A 20,631-nucleotide genomic window follows, 5' to 3' on the forward strand; every position below is an offset into this window, starting at 1 on the left:
AGCTGACCCTCGACTTGTTGTCCTTGCAAAAATACAGCCATAACTGGTGGGGCCGGGACATCAGCGGTTGCACCCGACGTTGTAAGAACACTGAGACTACCTCGGTACCACACATCGTCAAGCCTCCCGTGTTCTTCAGATCTACGACCTGGTCGAACAGCTTGTCGGCTATCACCCTCTCTTCAGGAGAAAGGGCGTTTCGCCAGGACTTCTTCGGCTGAGCTACCAAGACGTCCTCGAAAGGAGGGAGATTGGAGCGCCGCCCAAACACCGGGGTATCTCGCAGATAGAACCATTTGTTGAGCCAGCCCTGGACAGACTCCTTCATCGCGTAGTCAAAGTAATCAACTTCTTTTCTGACAACAAAGACAACGCCACCGACGACGGGGAGGGGCCATTGCTGTCATTGTGACGCTTGACATAGAAGATCTTCCTCCAAAGACCCCAGTGGGGGTCAATGCCGAGGAAGGCTTCACAGACGGTGATAAAGATGGAAAGATGGAGAATGGAATTCGGGGTCAGCTGCCAGAGCTGGATCCCATAGAAGAAAAGAAGGGAACGAAGAAATTCGTGGGCAGGAAGAGAGAGCCCGCGAAATAGAAAGGCGACGAAAATAACAGTAAAGCCCTTCGGGGGCTTTGGGCGAGAAACTGGACCCGGAAGACGAATGTCGTCGTCAGATGAGGAGATGAGACCAAGAGCGCGCAACTTGTTCACATCGCGGTTGGAAATGGCGGAGGCGCTCCAATCGCGGTTGACTTTCGTCGCATCTGATGTGCTGGCGCTCTTCTTCTTTCCCATGGCGCCTGGAGCTCTTGAGAGATGAAACAGAGGTGAAAGGAAAGGTTGGGCGAGAAGATGAGCAGTGGGAAGCGTAAAAAGTAAAAACAACAGGAAGGCTCCCTATTATGCCACGAGATTGATGGGAAATCGTGGCCATAACTCCATAGACGTCGTGGGAGGAGGATGAGATCTGGTCGTACACGTGTCACCCAAGAGGAGAACGGAACCGGCGGCCCATTATTCCCAGGATGTGCGAAAATCGAGGAGACGCCTCGGTCTGTACGCATGCACTGGTCATTTCCTAAAAACTGCCCGCGCAGAACTAGGGTGGGCCCTGTTAGGGCAATATGCTTGTTGTATTACCAGGGGGCCAAAGGCCACAATATATAGTACATGTACAGGTGCACATATGCAGAAAGCCCCCTAACATATGAGGAAACTACTATATACAGATATATACATCTAACACCCCCCCTCAAACTCATGGTGGATCCACAACACCGAGTTTGGAGAGTAAGAAATCATGCTGCGCTGAGTCCGTGCCTTCGTAAAGAAATCCGCCAACCGCAAATCCGAAGGCACATAATAAACCGCAACAACATCATCATGTACCCGTGCACGTGTGTAAAAGCATCAACACCGATATGCTTGGTCAGCTCATGCTTGACCGGATCACGTGCAATACCGATAGCACCTGTACTGTCGGACAAAAGTGGAGTGGGTGTCATAACGAGACCCCAAAATCTGCAAGCAACCACCGTAACCAAGTCACCTCAGCAATCAACAAAGCCATAGCCCGCAACTCAGCCTCAACACTCGAACGGGAAATCTGCGACTGTTTCTTCGTCTTCCAAGCAACAAGCGAACCACCAAGAAACACACAAGAAGCGTAGAAGCGAACGACGATCCGTAGGATCACTCGCCCACGTAGCATCCAAATAGCACTGGAGCTGGAGAGAGCTGGAACGGGGAAAGAAAAGGCGACGAGTGATCGTGCCACGAATATAACGAAGGACACGGAGGAGATGACTATAGTGAACAGTGGTAGGAGATGAGACAAACTGACTCAGAATATGAACAGGATAAGAAATATCGTGACGAGTGACAAGAAGATAAACAAGACTCCCAACAAGATGGCGATAATGGGTGGGATCGGGAAGAGGATCACCATCGGTAGGGACGAAGCTTAACATTAAGCTCCATAGGAGTATCGACCGTGCGCTCATCCCCAAGAGCAAGCACGAGCAAGAAGATCCTCGAATGTACTTTTCCGAGAGATAGAAAGGCCATCGAAGTGGAGGAAACCTCAATGCCAAGAAAATAGCGAAGAGGACCAAGATCAGTCATAAGAAACCGATCACGAAGACGAGCCTTGACGAAGGCAATATACTCAGGATCATCACCAGTAATGATCATATCATCAACATAGAGAAGAAGAAGAGTACGTTCACGAGGAGAAGTGTGAACGAAAAGTGCTGGATCATGAAGACTATGAGAGAAACCAGCAGCGGTCACCACGGAGGCGAAGCGCTCAAACCAGAGCACGAGGGCCTGTTTGAGACCATAGAGTGAACGTCGAAGACGACAAACCATCCCATCGGGAACGAGAATACCCGGGAGGAGGCCGCATGTAAACCTCCTCACTCAACTCGCCATTAAGAAAAGCATTCGAACATCAAGCTGGGAGACGGACCATCGGCGAACGTAAGCAACATCAAGAAGGGTACGCACGGTAGTCAAATGAGCCACGGGGGCAAAAGTCTCATCATAGTCACGGCCGTGCTCCCGCTGAAAGCCACGAGCCACAAGACGCGCTTTATAGCGCTCAAGAGATCCATCGAGGCGAGTCTTAATTTTATAGACCCACTTACACGTGATAGGACGAACACCAGAAGGTGGAGAAACAAGATCCCAAGTGCCAGTGCGCTCAAGCGCAGCGATCTCCTCAGCCATGGCAAGCTGCCATTCAGGATGACGCTCGGCATCCCGATAAGAAGTTGGCTTGGAAACGACAGAGAGACCATACTGATTGGGAGAGTAACGAGCTGGAGCACGACGCTGACGGACAGGCCGTGAAGGGGAAGGTCATCGGCGGAGGACAACTCATCGAAGAAGCGGAAGAAGGGACAACATCGAAGGATCCGAAGCCGGAGAACGAGGAGTACTAGGTGGACTAGACGGAGGAGAGGATGGCGCCAAGGGGGGGCATCAGGACTAGGAGGGGGAGGAGACGGGATAGCAGGGGGTGCATCCGGAAAAAGAAGAAAAGAGATATCATCCACCGGGTAAGTACCCGAGGTGGGACGAGGATAAAAGGGACGCGTCTCATGAAACGTGACATCATGAGAGATGCGCATCCGACGACCAACGGGGTCCCAACAGCGATAGCCCTTATGCTCATCACTGTATCCGAGAAAAACACACTCAACGGATCGAGCGATCGGCTTGGTGCGATCGCGAGGAGGGAGAAGAACATAGCAAACGCAACCAAATAAACGAGAGTGTCGAGTAATCCGGAGAGCAACCGAGAAAGACGCTCGAGAGGAATGCCACCTTGAAGGGCAGCGAGAAGGCTGAATGTTAATGAGGTAAGTCGACGTAGCGACCGCCTCAGCCCGAAATGCGGCGGAAGAGAGGAAGCAATCATCATAGCACGGGTAGTCTCAAGAATATGACGATGCTTATGCTCGGCGACACCATTTTGAGCATGGGCGCCGGGACATGAGAACTGGGCAAGGGTGCCCTGCTCGGCAAGAACAAGCACGCGAGTCGTCGGGAGATATACTCTCCCGCGAGTCGGCACGAAACACACGAATGGGCGTGGAATACCGAGTACGAACCATGGCTGCAAAACGCCGATAAATAGAAAGCACCTCACTGCGAGAGTGCATAAGAAACAACCAGTGTATCGCGAAAAATCATCAATAAACAAAATATAGTATCGATGACCCCCTTTCGAAGGAAAGGGAGCCGGACCCCAAACATCCAAATGAACTAAATCAAAAGGTCGCTGAGATACAGACGCACTAGTAGGATAAGGAAGCTGAATCTGTTTGCCTAGCCTACAACCCTGACACGAATGCAAAGACACGTCTCCTGAGACAGACCCCAGAAGACCACGACGAACTAATGACGATAAACGGGAGCCACAGAGGTGACCCAGCCGATGATGCCACTACTGAAAAGATCCAGTGACAAAAGCAGCAACCGCAGGAGAACTGGCAGATGAAGTGGTAGCAGAAGGAACGCGAAGCGGCCTAACTCCCGAGCCCCGGGACTCAAGGCTGCGAGGGCCGGCTCCAACCGGGGCCCGTGTACGGCGGTCCTGAACAACATAAGAATCAGCGTCAAGAATGACGCGACAACCGAAATCAGTAAGCCGACTAGCGGAAAACAGTGTTCATCTTAAGACTAGGAACATGAGAAACATCAGGAACGAGAGAAAGAGGTAGTAAAAGGGTGCCTCGATCGGAAACAAGAGAGAGAGGTACCATCAGCCGTGATAACACGAACAGGCGAAACAAGAGAGCGAAGAGCAGAAAGAATAGAAGACGCGAGAGGTCATATGAAAAGAAGCTCCGTAATCCGGATACCACGGGGATGACGTACCCGACCGTGTGGAAGGTGATGGTCGCACGGTGCCGAAGAGCCGAGCACGTGAACCGGCAGCATCCGTCGAGGAAGAGCCTGTACCAGCGAGCAGACCACGAAGACCACGGATAATGTCCTGATTAGATAGCGCAACAGCAGAAGATCCTGAAGAACCTGCCTGACGACGAGTAAGATGCGGCGGGCATAAGCTGGGATCCCTCTGCCAGCAAGTAGAGATAGTGTGGCCCGGCCTGCCACATTAGGTGCAAGGAGGTGACGTCGAACCACGAGGCTGCTGGGGCTGACGCTGACCCTGGAATGGAGGAGTAGGAAGGATCGGCTGTGCCGGAGGCCGCAACGAAGCCGGCGGCATAGGAGGTCCACGAGCAGCATCGGCACAGGAGGGCCACGAGCAGCAAGAACAGAGGGAACCTCAAGAAGACCAGCACCACGAAGACGAGTCTCCTCAGCATGAAGCTCAGCAAGTACCTCAGAGAGCGGAACACGACCACGGGCAAGCAGCTGGGCACGGCGCGGCTCAAACTCCTTACGGAGCCGCGACAAGAACTCAAAACGCGCCGAAACTCCGGATCCGCGCGCACGGTCGAACAGACAGGACAGTGTGGCACACACAGCTGTACGGAGAGAATCAAGCTGACGCCAAATAGCAGCACTCTGAGTGTAGAACTCATCAATAGTAGAATCACCCTGCTAAAGGGCATGCTCCTGATGGACCACAGACAGGTAGAGAGCATCCCCAGACGGCTGATAGCGCTGATGAAGAAAAGCCCACTGAGCAGCAACGGCGGGGAGACCCATAAACTCAGCAGCATACTGAGGCAGAACACTGGAGGTGAGAACAACAGCAGCACGAGCATCCTCATCTATCCACTGAGTGTACTCGGTCAGATCCAGCCGGTAAGTCGCAACGGCAGTAGAGTGGTCCTGGACTTTGCGGTCATAATCAGCCATAGCAGTGTCGTCAGCACTCTTGGCTACATCCTTATCCGCCTGAGTAGCATCAGGGGCAAGGGCAACAGGTGGCGGTGCAACAGGCACCGTAGGAGCAACGGGGCGCGCTGGACAGGAGACCTCGCCAGAAAGCACACCCCAAAGACGAAGACCGCGCATGTGGACGCGCATGAAGGCAGCGAAATCAGGATAATTCGCGCCATCAAAGATCACCGGGCAGCGAGGGATCGCAACATAGCCCGAGGAAGACATAGCTCTTTTTTTTTGCTTTTTTTAGCAGGTAGGAGAGAGAAACCGGATCGGATCGGGAATCAGAGGAAAGAGCAGCGGACGGCGCGGGAGCAGCAGGTGGGCGGCACGGTGGAGCAGGAGGTGGGGCGGCGCTGGGAGGAGCAGCAGACGGCGCGGTGGAGCAGGAGGGCGGGCGGCACTGGGAGGAGTAGGTGGGGCGGCGCGGTGGAGCAGGAGCGGCGGATCCACGCGGGAGAGCAGCAGCGGGATCGACGCGGGAGAGCGAGCGGCCGTGCGCGGGCGGGCCTCACGCGGGCGGATCAAACACGGGCGATCTCACGCGGCGGGCGGTTCGAAGCAGACGGAGATCGAGGCCCCTGGCGGATCAGAGGGCGTCGGGCACGGCGCAGGAATCGGGCGCCGGGGACGGAATCGAAGCAGCAGACCAGGGCGGCCTCGAGATCGAGCGGAGGAAACAGCAGATCGGGACGGATGGGCGACGGAACAAGCAACGTCGGCCGCGTCGGTAGGGAAAATTTAGAGGATCAACTTTTGCTCTGATACCATGTTAGGGCAATATGCTTGTTGTATTATCAGGGGGCCAAAGGCCACAATATATAGTACATGTACAGGTGCACATATGCAGAAAGCCCCCTAACATATGGGGAAACTACTATATACAGATATATACATCTAACAGGCCCATCAGGTCAAGTCTTGTCAGTCAAACCACAGCAGTGGTAGCGTCATCAGTGACGCCATGAAGCCTACCAGAAGCATCCGAAGAAACACGAAAAGCATCGGGAAATCAGCTTGAGTCTGCACCCGGTCGCAAGCGTCTGTGCCCAGACTCGGGGGGCTACTCCCATCGGGAGCGCTGACGCGCACCCGATAAAACGTGAACTCGAAGATGTTCCTGTGAAGAAATATCTGAAGAAAAGGATGGAATGCTCAACTTGAGTCTACGCACGGATTGCAAGCATCCGTACCTAGACTCGGGGGCTACTCCCATCCTTACTTACAAGTATGAATCTCTCTCTCTCTCAGTGTGAGTGAGATGTAGTGTATGGGGTGCTGATCTTGATAAGATTGATCTTCGATGGAGTCGAGATTGGTCTTCTCCTTCTTCAGATCTGATCTCCTCTGTTATGGTACGAATGGTGGCTGTTGTGTTCTGTTTATCGTCTCTGTGCCTTCACAAGCCGACGTCGGTCCGTACGGGCGGACGGTAGGGGCAAGCCCCGCCCGTACCGATGCCCGTTAAAGCCCATGCGTCGCCAGGAACGAATTGGCCTCAAAAGGAAATGTCTTTATTTCGTTGCAAATAGCCCATAAATATCCTTGGAACCTCCAGATATGATGGTTAAAAACAAGGTTTCGCTTGAATTGCAATATTATTGTTAGTTGAAACACAAAATCGAATGAAAAACCAATGAAACCAATAGATAGGTGGTGGAAAATCCATAGTAAAATGCATAGAAATTTGGAATTATCACTTACAACACACACCTCCAACAATGACGACAAGCTCACATTGTCCACCCTCAGACCAGCAATGGCGAGGAGACAAAACTAATCAAGACCGCGACATGACCAAAGCAGACACAATCCAAGCACGACCCAAGAACTCCGAAGCTGCCTGGGCCAACGTACCACCAGTCATGCGCCTAGAGAGTCGGCGACGGCGAGCATATAACAGGGTCCGGAGCAGCAGGTCTGGAATCAACTAGAGAGTGTTGGGGACGACGTACATAGCGCTCTGGAGCACCAAACCTTGAGCAGCGGCCAGCACACAATGCATCACCAAACCAGCCTCGCCGGAGGGACCGGCGAGACCACACCTCCGCATGCCACATTGGGGCACCCCTCGTAGCCTAGGCAGCGCCTCCAAGAAGGGAACGACGTGTCGCGCCGCCGCTGCATAATCTGACAAACCAGACTAAGGGTTTCCCCTAGCCGAGGGGGTGGAACGATCAAGCCATTGACTACACCTCCAAGAAGGGAGTGGCACCCGCAGGCGTCACCGTATTCAACACAGGAAGACTCCGAGCAGGGTTTTCAGCCCGACCAAAGACCGTTCCCCCTGCAAGCAGAGAAGAGCGGGATACATGTAGAATGCTTGGGCCACCTTCGCGGAGGAAACAACTTATCTCCGGTGAAGGACAACATTGACAACCACTGCAGCAGCCAAGACTTGCCAGAACCGAGACCGAGATGGTCAGATTTGGGCGAAGTAGGCTCCACCACCGGAGCAATAGCTCCGTCCACCATCGTCGCCCTGAGGCTGACCACCATGGAGGCAAGCACTGCCCACACCTGAGCAGCGACCTGGGCACGAGGCCACGTAGATCCCACGCCAGGCAACGAACGCGAAGCCAAGGCCCAGGCCCAGGTGAGCCTGCCTCGGCCCAGATCCAGCCCACGCGGGCCGGCGCCGCCGCACAGCAAGGCGCCCTGCGGATCGCCCCGCAGCCGCCAGCCCATGGAGCACAGCCGCCTCGCCCGCTCGACGGACCCTGCCGCCGCACACAGCCGCCTAACGTTGCATCTTCGCTAGCAGACGCAGGGGTGTGCCCCAACGCCCCCCCCCCGCGCCTTTGGCGGTCGAGCGGCGCCATCACCGCCGGCGTCGGCGGCGGCCGGGGGAGAGCGTGTGAGAGAGGTGGTAGGGTAGGGTTTTGGGGAGCCTCCGGAGTCGCCCGAGCGAGGCGACCCGTATTGTGATAGTCTTCAAATATACTACCCCCACCGGTCCATAATTCTTGTCATGATATTAATTTAAATTTAAACCAAAACAACAATAAGAATTATAAAACAGAGGGAGTATCAATTGCGTTAATTTCTCCACACACATGAATTTTGTTTTTGTGCACTTTCATTGAACCTGTCCTCAACGTGCATGTCTACGGGATAGATAACAACAGAGTATGTGTTCCCTTGTCCTTGCCGGGCAGCCATACATGCTTGCACTTGATATCCCTTGGCCCACAGCTACATCGACCCTGCATGCTTGACAATTTCTGCCTTTTGAGGTGTTGCTGGCCCTGCCAATCAACTCCACCACAACTTGCAGGCTCGCCTCTCCTGTCGCCGCAAAAGGGCTAAATGCGGTACTGTTCCAGAGTAGTGCCTTGCTCTGCTCCGTAGCTCTCATTAGGGTTATTCCGATATTCCAAAGCACATGACGGTAATGGGATCCTTTAGTCGCATCGGTTGCTCCAACTAGCAATGTTGCCGTGACCATAATTGTTGGCGATCCCGTGCCTGCTTGACTGATTACTATTGTCGATCTTACCCGCGGATCGCAAAGTACGCAGCAAAAAACATCTGAGTCTCTTTCGAAGCTAATAAAACATGTGGGCGTGACAATCAAACAAGATAATGAGAAGGTTTACATCAGTGGAACAACAAGTGTCGAATGTGACGAAGTTCTCACTGTACCCCTTATTCTCATTTCAAACTGCTTTTTTTGACTCCTCAACAGATAGCCACACTAATCTATAATAGTAGCAGTGAAGACTGGATCGGTTTGAAAATAGAGAACTTTCCTCTGTATTCCTACAGATAATGAACTGATTCCTGCAATTTCTGCGAATATTATATGTTCGTCTAGGATATCTGCGAAAACAAGGCCAACTGAAACCCTCCGTCGAGTCCCAACAAGAGGGGACCGAGGGAGCTGCCTTGCAGGCTGGAGCACACACACAAAAAAGAACTCGAACTGTCATGATCGCCTACACCATGAGGTCAAACCGATGAATCTGGAGAAAAGCGCAAACCCCATATTCCCAGAGACCATAGTGGCCTCTGCAGCGGCCAATCATCCAGGTTACCCCCCTAGAGGTGCACAAGTCAATGGCATCATTTTTCCTCTCTCCTTTCTTTTTGTTCAGAGAAAAAAAGGCCTCCTGCCTTGGGGACAGCTTCTCGATGATCGTTGCTACAATTTTCAATGGTCAGCTCTGATGCCTGATTGTGTGATCCTTTGCTTGATTAAAGAACTGAAAGTGGAGGTTTTGGTCCAGTACTCAGAGCACGAATGAACTGGAGTAGGTTCCTAACGGTAATCCTGTAGTACTAGGGACCTTCTATTAGGGATTTTTCTTTTATCGGGTACGTTTGGGGTCCAAAGAGGTAGTTTAGACTTGAGAGTGGTGCTTAATTAGGGCCCGGATCCTTTCCGCCTAAATCAATGCACCCTTTTCTTTTGATCTATCTTTCTTCATCATGCTCACCCCCACTCCATTTGCAATTACTCATTGTTACTACTCATGATTCTGAAGCGTATCATCTGAAAGATTTGGTCCCGGTACAGCAGTACACTGGATCAAGGATTTACATGTAATCTAGTGCGATGCCATCTTGCGCCACTACCACTGCTGAGCTGCAATGAAAGAGCGATCTCATATGCGCTGCTTCATTCCACTGTTATTTTTATTGACCATATAAATATTTCTCTGATTCAAAATAATTGAGGTTCTAGGATTGTCCTAAGTCAAACTATCAAACCACTTTAAGTTTGCTTGAGATCATAGGAAAATATATCAACATCTAAAACACCAAATTAGTTTTATTAGACTAATCGTAAAACATATTTTCGTACTGTATAAATTAGACGTTACCGGTAGTTTGACTCCCATCATTTGGGGATGGAATTAAAGAATTCATTTTTAATTCCGAGAATTAACTTGTTTGGCTGCCACCGCATACGTATTGCAACTTAACTGAGAATTCCATGGATTTCATCCCATGTCTAACCTTAATTCATCTTGGTACCCTGCCATTTCAGCGGATTTGCCAGAATGATATCAACACATTTTTCAATATATTTGGTCAAACTCAGAGATGTTCGACTTAGTACAAACCAAGAACTTCAATTATTCTTTAACTGATGCAGTATATATATATTTTGTGGGCTATAGAAATATATTTTCATTCCATAAAATGCATCAAAATCAACTTTTTCTACATTCTAATGTACTATTAAATTGAATTAAAGCGGCCCTAAAAAATCTACACACCCGCTTCAAAAGGCTATGCCTTTTATGTAATTTTATTACTATAAATTATGCCATTTTTAGTTGAATACAAATTAATAATATGAGATTTCATTTTCGGGAGGCATGACATTAGAATTGTCTAACAAATATGATTTTTTTTAAAATTAAGCATATGCATAATTATAAAATGTGAATAAAGGATAAGTGTTTTCAAAGGGAACAATCCAAAGATAAGTTGATCCTCTTTTCTCTCTATATATCTTTTCTATTAATGTACTACATATGTCCCTTCTTTTTATATAATGTTCGTTTCCCCAAAATTTATCATAAATTATAGGCATAATATTTGTTTTGGAAGGATTTTATGGATCCAAAATTTTCATGATTCGAGGACGCTTTTGATAAATGCCCCTTCATTTGCCAAATGGTCTTTCTTGATTTATTCAGTTTTATCTAATCAATGGATAGCTTAATTTTGCATGAGAATTCTCTATGCAAGAGATTATTATGCCCCATAAAAGGGATTGCAGGAGTATTTATTTCGTTATATAGTGATTCTCTTAAGAGAAGTATGAATCAAGGTTATGCTAGATATTAATTTTATGATATATCTGTACCATCTCCTTCCAATATTTTCTTAAGTGTGAACATGAATGATTAAACATTAATCATTTATTTTGTTATTTAAATAAGATCCAAACAATCATTGAGGAAGTTCAAGAGAATCATATCTGCGTATACCATTTCCTTAAGAATAAATTGTATATACTGATTTCAACCTTTTTTTTATTTCAGCGTATAGTATTTAATATTTCCTATAATAACTTAGAACAACGAAGGTGGTCCACATATATACGTGGCTAGATTTAGTACAATAATATTTTAGTATGCAAGCATATGTGTTACGCAGCATAAAATAAAGAATGATCTTAGAGAGCAATGTCCATATCATGCTAATGAATTGATCCAGCCACAATAGTTTGTTTCTCACATCTAGCAGAGTTGACCAAAGATTGGCCATATTTTATGATGTCATTAGTACATCCTCCACACCTTGATATAGTGACTCTTTTGATGAGTATCAGCCCATGAAATGCTACTAATGATACTATATATATGCATAATGTCCTTTAATTCCTTTAAATAAATGGTATACATTGAATAGTGTTGGGATATACGAACTAGGCTATTACTATTCAGTATTTCCTATAATAACTTAAAACAACCAAAGTGGTCCACATATATACACGGCTAGAATTAGTACATTAATATTTAGTAAGAAGGCATATGTATTACTCAGCATAAACTAAAGAACAATATCAGAGGGCAGTGTTGAGATCAGGCTTTAGAAATGGTCCAACCACAACATTTTGTTTCTCACTTATTGGCTATCTTTGATGATGTTATTAATATATCTTCCCACCTTGATATAGTAACACATTTTATGAGTATTAATCCTCGAATTGTTATTAATGATATATTTTGTATATATTCATAATGCCCTTCCATATTTGCATGTATATGGACAACTTTTTAATTATAATCATTTAAGTGCCTCAAGGGAAATCTTATCTTTAGATACTATATTTCCTTTTGAATAAATGGTATACATTTATTTCAATCCTCTCTTTGATTTTGACCCATCTTACATGATTCTTTCGAAATATTAGTTGTTTTATGCCATGGGGTTGGGGGTGGAGGGCGTTGAATAATTATGCTCCGTTTGAACAAGCAAATCAATTTTATAATGGTTATTAGTTCAACGATTGCAAGTTTGTAATGCAGTTCTTACACACTGAATTATTCTTGTTACAACCTTAGTTTTTCTTAAAGAACCCTATTTGCACATCGTGGCTAGATAAATCTATCAAACCCAAGTAAAATTAACCGTGGAAAACAATGAGCAGGAAGCATGGGAAATGTCAAGTGCTCGAGGAAATGGCAGCAAAAAACATATTTGCAAGTGTCAGTGGGCTAACCAGCAAGCAACACATTTTTTTTCAAGAAAGAGAATAAAATCTTGGCCTCTGTATCAATTGAAGCAAATAACCCTTGTTAAATAAGTTCAATATCTAACTTATTGGATCATGCAAGGTTAAAACATGAAAAATGAAAAGCATGTAGCAACTAATCACAAACATGAATCAATAAGCAAACAACACCTGCACGCAAGCACACCCAAAAGATATACTACTATAACGAACAACAACACGTTAAAAAAATTGGCAGACCCTTTCTTCTCGAAGCGATCCAAGGCGAGGCGAGGCGAGGCATCGGTTCCTGCACCGTCATCAAGGAGAAGGCAGCCAGCGTAAATCAATACACGACGACACCACCTAATCAAATTTATTGCACTGCTCCAGCCTCTCACGCCGTGTATTTATTTAAGTCTCCCCTCTCACCCTCTCCCTCCGCCCCCACGGAAAGAAAGAAACCTTTTTTTTATCACATCTCGGAATTCTTCGGGTCCTCGGGCTCGCCGCGAGAGAGCGATCCCGTTCTCGCCGGCCCCCGCTGCTCCCGGCGATTCTCCCGGATTTTCTGGTCCAGACAGGGCTTCAGCAGAGAAGCTGACTCTTCACCAAGAGAATTGCGGTGCTTCATCAAGAAAGGAAAGGTCAGTCTGTCAGTCCTTCTTGATCCTTCTCCGCTCCCTCCTCGCTTCCTTCTCCTTCTCCCCGACCTCGTCTCCCTCCGTCGTCCGTGGCCGGTTTTGCATGTGAGCGACTTGTCGCCCATGGTCGGCTCTGCATCTTCTTCCCCTGTTTCCTCTGTTCTGCGTCTATCCTTCTGTTCTTGAGAGACTTTTGATCTGGATTGGTAGGATATACCATCGGATAGAACCGCCGGCGTATCATCCTGAAGAACGGGGATTGAAGGTAACCCATCTTCTTTTACCAGCAAAATATAGTACCCCGAGTCCTCTTCTTCTCGACTGCTGTTCATCGCCGTACATGTGGTTCGTCGTTCTCGCCTGCTGCATGTATTTACTTCTGTGGGGGGACTGGCTGGACGGCACCGCACAGCCAGTCCTGTCCCGCGTATTTACTACTCACTCCACTCCTGGCGACACCGCAACGACGCATCAGAGTTCCGTGCTGCTGCTGTTGCTCCTGTCCCGGTCCCGCCGCCGTCCAGCTAGCCGCCGATCTTCATCTTCGTCTCCTTGCTACTTTTCGTTTCGTGAGAGGGGAGGAGGGAGCGAGAATGGTGGGAGTGTTCTCAACTTCCGATCCAAGCTTGCCTTTGCTTCCTAGGCTAATGCTACTACTTTGTTCTTTTCCTTTCCTGTCCGTCTCTGCCCCGCCGTGTAAAGAAACCCTGAAGCTACTTTGAGTCTGGCTGTTCTGTCCACTCAAAGTCTCAAACTGGATTCTCTCCCAGGAATTGCAAACTGTCGGCTGGATTCTGTGGTCGTTCCGTTTTCCCTGGTTCTTGATCCCGAGATCCCTTTCCAAGCACCATGTTTTGCGAGGCTGAAGTACCTATCTTCTTTTATTTTTGTCAATGTTCTTTTTTCCGTCTCTCTATTTCGGATTTTGGGTGTACTCGCTTTGCTGTGTGGAGGGTGTGTAAAGTAAAGTGCCTGCTTCTCTCATCAAGGAAATCCACAAAGCACGGCATCTGTCTGTCGGTTCATGGACATTGCCATTAACATTAACGTTGGTACTTAAGTCAAGAGAGCCTTTTTGTTTTCTCCGATCTGCTCCGCGAGAAGCAGGCATGGGTTCTTCTTTTCCTGGATAGATGCATGGATGGAGCATTGACTTGTGGACATATTTTTTTATTTTCATGGCAGGAAATAAACTAGCTCTCTTCTCCAAGGCATCTTCTGACTGATTCGCATGGTTAGGCCTTAAGAACGTACCGTTCCCGGTGCAGATCATGAAGATTGGTAAGTGAGGCTTCGCCTTCTCTTGCCCATTATTTTTTCAATTTTAGATTTTTTTATTCGCAACCACGTTGGCTTGGCTACGAAAAATTAAGCGAGGGGGAGCCTAGCGGTGGATGTACAACACAACCTCCCAGGTTCAAATCCTAGCGGATGCAGATTTGGGTTCTTACTATTTCAAAAAAAATGTTGTAGGGGTTTCCTATATGATTTTTTTTTCCGCAGCATTCGTTTGCAGCACATTTCATATTAACGACCGGAAATTTAAAAAATCACGCCTAATTTTATCATCTTTTGTGGAGCTGATTTCTTTTTGTTTTTGAAACTGGGTAGCTGAGATGAATTAGTTATAGCTATATATTGATAATATACTGAGCATACTACATTTCTTATATTTATTGAATTCTGAATTGCATGTGTCCCTGTGCACGCCGATAGGCTGTGCAAAGGCTAGGGAAATGTGCCTCATCATTGTAATATTTTTGTTCTTATTACACCATGGCATGATATATTTTCTGAGGTAAGCCGTGGACTTGTGGTAACAAACGGCCTCTGAATCATTCATCAACCCTGGGTGTCATCTATCTTTTCTCATTTTCCCATAAACTATGACAATATGTAGAGAAGTTTTCATCATGTAACCCTTTTTCAATAATACCTTTGAGGAACTAGGTCTTCCAAATAGGATTCACCTAAATCCAAGTTGGTGAGGATTTGAACCAAGGGATTAATTCCTCATCGTGTATCAGTCCATCAATGTATATGGTAGTGATTTTTTCTCGGCAGGAAGAATGTCGATTTTCGTGTCAAAAATAACTTTGTGGGTGGGCATTTTCTTTTTGTTTGTTTCGTTCTTTCAGTACGACGAGCAGTCCCCTAAACTAAGGAAGTATCTTTCTCTATATCACAGATACATTGTACATTTAAGGTATAACAAGATTGAAGTGACAGTGCAACTAAAATAAATGAGAAACATCACTGCAACTAAAATGAAGGAGAAACAGCACCCGAACTTACCTTAGTTATGTTTTGTTCATTCCACCATAGTAGTTTCTCCTGTTCGTTAGACATTTATTATAGTCTTACTAATTGTTTGACTGTTGTTCAAATCAGAAATGTGGTACAAATTGTGACTTGCGAGATATTCTTCCTTTTGTTTTCACCTCACACTCTTAATGGTTGGCGATGTTTGATGTCTGTTTGCAGATAATGAAAGGCCTTATCATAGTAATGTTTTTCATGAGCCTGTATCCACTGGTGGGGCTAAAGTAGACTGTGAACCTGAAAAGGAAACTAAGAACAATCTTTTGTCAGATAAGATGGTTGAACAGACCAATCTATCAGAACACACGTTTGTGAAGTCTGAGCATCAGAATGGAGGTAAAACCAGACAAATATGGATCGATGATGTTTCTTATGACAAGGATGTTGCTGAGATCAACCTGCCAGATGATGTGGTTTCTTCTGATTATGGTGGCAATTTTGTCAAGGATGTATGCATTGATGAGGGAGTGCTTACTGATAAGAAGGCTTCGGTAGAGAAGGTGGAAAGCGAAAAGATTTTCCCATACTTTGATTCTTCAACGGGCGATGCAAATGCTGATCTGACGGAAGACATAAGAGTTGATCCTCTGGAAACTGCACATAAGACAGATATAATTACTCTGCATGTCGCACGTGCTACTGATGGTAATAGTATGGAAGAAATAAGAGTTGATCATGTGAAAACTCCTGAAGTGCGTGATCTTGAAGGCAACAAGAGTACAGATGACTCTACCAATACAAATGTTGAGAATTTAAGCCCCAGAAAGTCATTAAGTAATGAAGCTGCAGAACAGTGCCAGCAGAAGAGCACAGTAATTCATGAGACCTCTGAAACTCACAAGCCATTTTGTGTGGTAGAAGCAATTGATGAGGTATGAAGGAATACTTGCAGTATTACTGATGATTTAATAAAATGTATGATTACCATAACTTGTATGACAACTATACTACTTCCTCTGGTTCAGTTTAACAGTCACACACTTAGTTTAAGAAAAACTTTAATGACCAATTTCGTCAACAAAATATAATATATATGCTATAAAAGATATATCATTGGATTCATAATCAAAATAAGTTCCCAATGATATAATTTTTATGACACGTCAAAGTTTTTCTTAAAATACGAGTGTGACTGTTAAACTGAACCGGAAGGACTAGCAAAATTTAGTTGTTATGCTTTATTATCATAGATATGTTTTGGTTCTATAATCTGTTCTAAGAAATGGGCCTTGGTATGTGCTTATTTGGATTAATAAATGAGATTGGACATTAAATTATAATTTTTTTTTTGCTGTTGTATCAATAAATGGATTCCTAATAATGGAATTAACCCTCTTCTAGTTGGAATTAACCCTCTCAGTATGATTACTGTCATTACAGGTTGCATCAGACGATTTTCATGAAACTGAAGCTAGTATTTCACCAGAGGCTGGTAACCTCAATGGTTTACCGGTTGAATCAACTTCTGATGGGTTCTCAGCGACAAATTCTGAAGAAGATGTTGGTGCACAATTGGATGAGAGAGGATTGAATCCAGCTACTCACTATAACCCTTTTATCGCTTATGGATCTTTCGAGGATTCATGGGAACCAAAGTATGCTCTACCCAGCATCGTCGACGATGTTTCTGTTGTACCTATCTGTCCTGTTGGAAAGACTGATAGCTTCAGTGATCTCGTCAACGGTGGTACACTGAGGCTGGGGGTCCAACCATCTGAAGAGAGTAATGATCAGAGAGGAAGTCTTGTTGAAAGGACAGATAGTTTTAGTGATCTGGTGAATGGTGGAGCAGGAGGCTTTGATTCGATTGTAACAGATGAAACCAAAATCAAACACAGTAGATTGGATTCCATAGAAGAAAGTTCAGGTAGATTGGATGTCCAAGCATCTGAAGAGAGCAATGATCAGAGAGAAGATCTTGTTAACGAGATGAGAGCTGGCGGTGTACATGGAACGGGTACTAGCGGTGCAGAGCATAGTGAGGCCATGGGTGATAACCATCCAAAATGTGAGACTGATACTTTCGAAGATGCACATGATTTCAACCCAAGAGACATGGAGGAGGATGACACAAATGTAATCAAGGACAAGAACGACAGTAAGAGTACTAGGCTTGCACAAACGGAGTCGCTGGTTCAGCAAAATGGACCTGATAGTGCAAGGCTGATGGCTCGAACTGGCATTCGCAACCCCTTTGAATCAAGCTTCTCCGCAGCTAGTATCACCTCGGATGCACTAGCGCCCTCTGCTCACATCGGCAACGTTTCTCTCCGTTCGGATAGTAGCACGACAAGTACTCGATCATTTGCATTCCCAGTGTACGTGGAGACTCCCCCTACCATTTGAATTTGTTTTTAAGAATGTAATTAAGTTCTTGTGCTGCTCTATTTTATTGCCTAATTCATTCCTTTTCTTTCTCAATGCACAGGCTCCAGACGGAGTGGAACAGCAGTCCGGTGAAGATGGCAAAGGCGGACCGCAGGCGTTTCAGGCGAGATCGAAGCTGGGGTTACAGAGTCCTCTGCTGTAAATTCTGAATGTGCTTGCTGCTGCAATTTTTTCCTGTTTGTGTCCAGCTCATGGCCGGCTTCGTGCCTGAGCTCATGTTAGCCTTGTTAAATTCATTCAAATTCTGACCATTTATCCCTTTTCCCTGCCTCCTTGTTCTTGCTATCTCTCTCCCCCCACATGCCCTGCTTTTTTTATTTACCAATAGCAGGTTAATGGCTTGTCGGATTCGGTAGTGGCTTGTAATTTGCATCGTGAGTGAGAAATGAAAGTATAGCTCTTGTTATGTAGCATTTGTGATCATTGGTTGAAGTGCTGCAGTATGTGAGAACCTGTTGGAGATGGCAAGCGAGAGAGGACATCCCGCGCTAGAGCTCGCTCTGCCATGGCTGAATAGTACTCTCTCCGGACGGATTAAATTGACGCGAGCTGAGCACAGGAAAACAACTACGTACGCATGAACGCTGCGTCGATTAAACAAGACCAGATGGAGTACGATTAAACAAGACCAGAGGTAGTAGGTTTCTCTACTGCGTTTTTTTTTTTTTTTTGTATTCTCAAACAAAAAGAGGCCTGTACATTGATATAGAAAAGGTTAGAAAAAATACAACGATGCATTAGGCCATCTAAAGGATAACGTACAAATTTGCATTAAATATTCACTCCATGAATGGAAGCCTCTGTATGGTTTCCTGATAGCTCTATGAACCAGCAATTTGATCTATTTCTTGAACTTTCTCTGCACCAATAAGGACTTGGTGGTATATCCTTAAAAATAAAATCATCCCTTCTTGTCTGTAGGATGATGACCTCCACAAAAATGGTAGGCCAATGAGCTTCTTTTAAGTCTTTGAATATGATCATGGATAGAGTTAACATGAGGCATCCAACTATCCAAGTAGGGCAGAGATATGGCAACAGCTAGTAGCAAAAGGGCACTGAAATAAAATATGATTTCTTGTTTCCAATCCAGCTGAATCACACATAACACGTCCATAGTGAGGAAAGCTGTTCCCCTTTACAAGAGTTCCCTTACGTTAAGTTTGTTGTGAACTGAATGCTAAAATAAAGCTTTATATTTTTTCTGGCAAAAAAATTTTCCACATCGAATGAAAAGCCTCGCAACGCGTAATATGGAAGCATCGCACCGTGGCCGTCTTCACCAACGCAATGCCCTCTATGGCAACCTTGCTTCACACGATCAAGATCGAGGCAATATCATGGGCAGAACATTCGCCAGCTGCTCCCCTAGGCTTTTATGGGTCTAATTGTATAGCGTGGTGTTAGAACTCCTTTCAACTACATAAACTCTTTTTCTATCAATGCATGGAAAACACATTCCGGTACTTGGGGTCAATCCTGCACAAGGATGGAGATATTGATGAAGATGTGAACCACCGGATCAAAGCCGGATGGATGAACTGGCGCCAAGCTTCTGGCATTCTTTGTGATAAGAGAGTGCCACAAAAGCTAAAGGCAAGTTCTATAGGACGGCGGTTCGACCCGCAATGTTGTATGGCGCTGAGTGTTGGCCTACTAAAAGGCGGCATGTTCAACATTTAGGTATGGCGGAGATGCGCATGTTGAGATGGATGTGTGGCCACATGAGGAAGGACCAAATCCGGAATGATGATATACGAGATAGAGTTGGGGTAGCACCGATTGCAGAGAAGCTTGTCCAACATCGTCTAAGATGGTTTGGGCATATTCAGCGCAGGCCTCCAGAAGCTCCAGTGCATAGTGGACGGCTAAAGTGTGATAATAATGTCAAGAGAGGACGGGGTAGACCACACTTGACATGGGAGAAGTCCGTAAAAAGAGATCCGAAGGTCTGGAGTATCACCAAAGAACTAGCCATGGAAAGAGCCGCGTGAAAGCTTGCTATCCATGTGCCAGAACCATGAGTTGGTTACGAGATCTTATGGGTTTCACCTCTAGCATACCCCAGCTTGTTTGGGAATAAAGGCTTTGTTATTGTTGCATGGAAACCACATTGTTTTTTCTGTTTTCATGAGCAAAAAACTGAAGAGGATTGTACTGCAGAATGCCACAAAACAGAGGAGCCACTAGAAAAAGAGCATGTCACGAAGGATTTCTATATCTATACTTACTCCTACATAGTGTGCAAATGCCGGGTCATAGAGATCGTTGGATCTTTCTAATCAGACGGCTCACATTTAATCAGACGGCTCATATTTAGTGTCTCGACCTAGAGGACTGTGTGGCCACATATAAACCGCGGGATTGACCAATCTGATGGTCCATGTTGCGGGGATTTGTCGTGGGGCCCACCTTTATGCTGCCAGCCTTGCACTCTCTCATTTAGTTTGTATATCGCCCACGTGATTCTTCTATCGCTGTCTAGAAATCTCTAGCAATCTGACGTGATATTTAGAGAGTGCATGCAGCACGGCACCAACAGTATGATAGTGCCAAGCGATTAGGCAACATCATGAGAGACGAACTCTAAAAAAACACGTTGAGAGAGAAAACTACATATGGAACTGTCGATAAAAATAATCAAAGAAGGGCAAGCAAAATAGAAGCATGGTAATGTGCTGCAACTAGATAGCTTTTAGTTTCTCCTCTAAGACTACTTTATTTACAAAT

The 20,631-nt window shown here is 46.2% G+C and overlaps 1 protein-coding gene across 1 annotated transcript; it reads left to right on the forward strand.

Moving 5' to 3' along the window:
- The first annotated feature begins 7,791 nt into the window (after positions 1-7,791).
- On the forward strand, positions 7,792-18,307 carry LOC124671878. Its single transcript, XM_047208198.1, has 5 exons — positions 7,792-8,230; positions 14,431-14,472; positions 15,676-16,385; positions 16,894-17,831; positions 17,942-18,307. Exons 1-5 carry the CDS (start codon positions 7,792-7,794, stop codon positions 18,048-18,050), a joined length of 2,238 nt encoding a protein of 745 aa, XP_047064154.1. The 3' UTR covers positions 18,051-18,307.
- Positions 18,308-20,631: the final 2,324 nt, after the last annotated feature.

This window comes from Lolium rigidum, chromosome 7 (assembly GCF_022539505.1).
Source record: "Lolium rigidum isolate FL_2022 chromosome 7, APGP_CSIRO_Lrig_0.1, whole genome shotgun sequence".
Taxonomy (NCBI): Eukaryota; Viridiplantae; Streptophyta; class Magnoliopsida; order Poales; family Poaceae; genus Lolium; species Lolium rigidum.

Bases quoted from the DNA above. Each gene is read 5' to 3' on its own strand.
- LOC124671878 (XM_047208198.1), top strand. From the start codon at position 7,792: ATGGTCAGATTTGGGCGAAGTAGGCTCCACCACCGGAGCAATAGCTCC. The intron at 16,386-16,893 runs GTATGAAGGAAT...CTGTCATTACAG, and splicing joins TGGTAGAAGCAATTGATGAG to GTTGCATCAGACGATTTTCA. The intron at 17,832-17,941 runs GTACGTGGAGAC...CTCAATGCACAG, and splicing joins CGATCATTTGCATTCCCAGT to GCTCCAGACGGAGTGGAACA.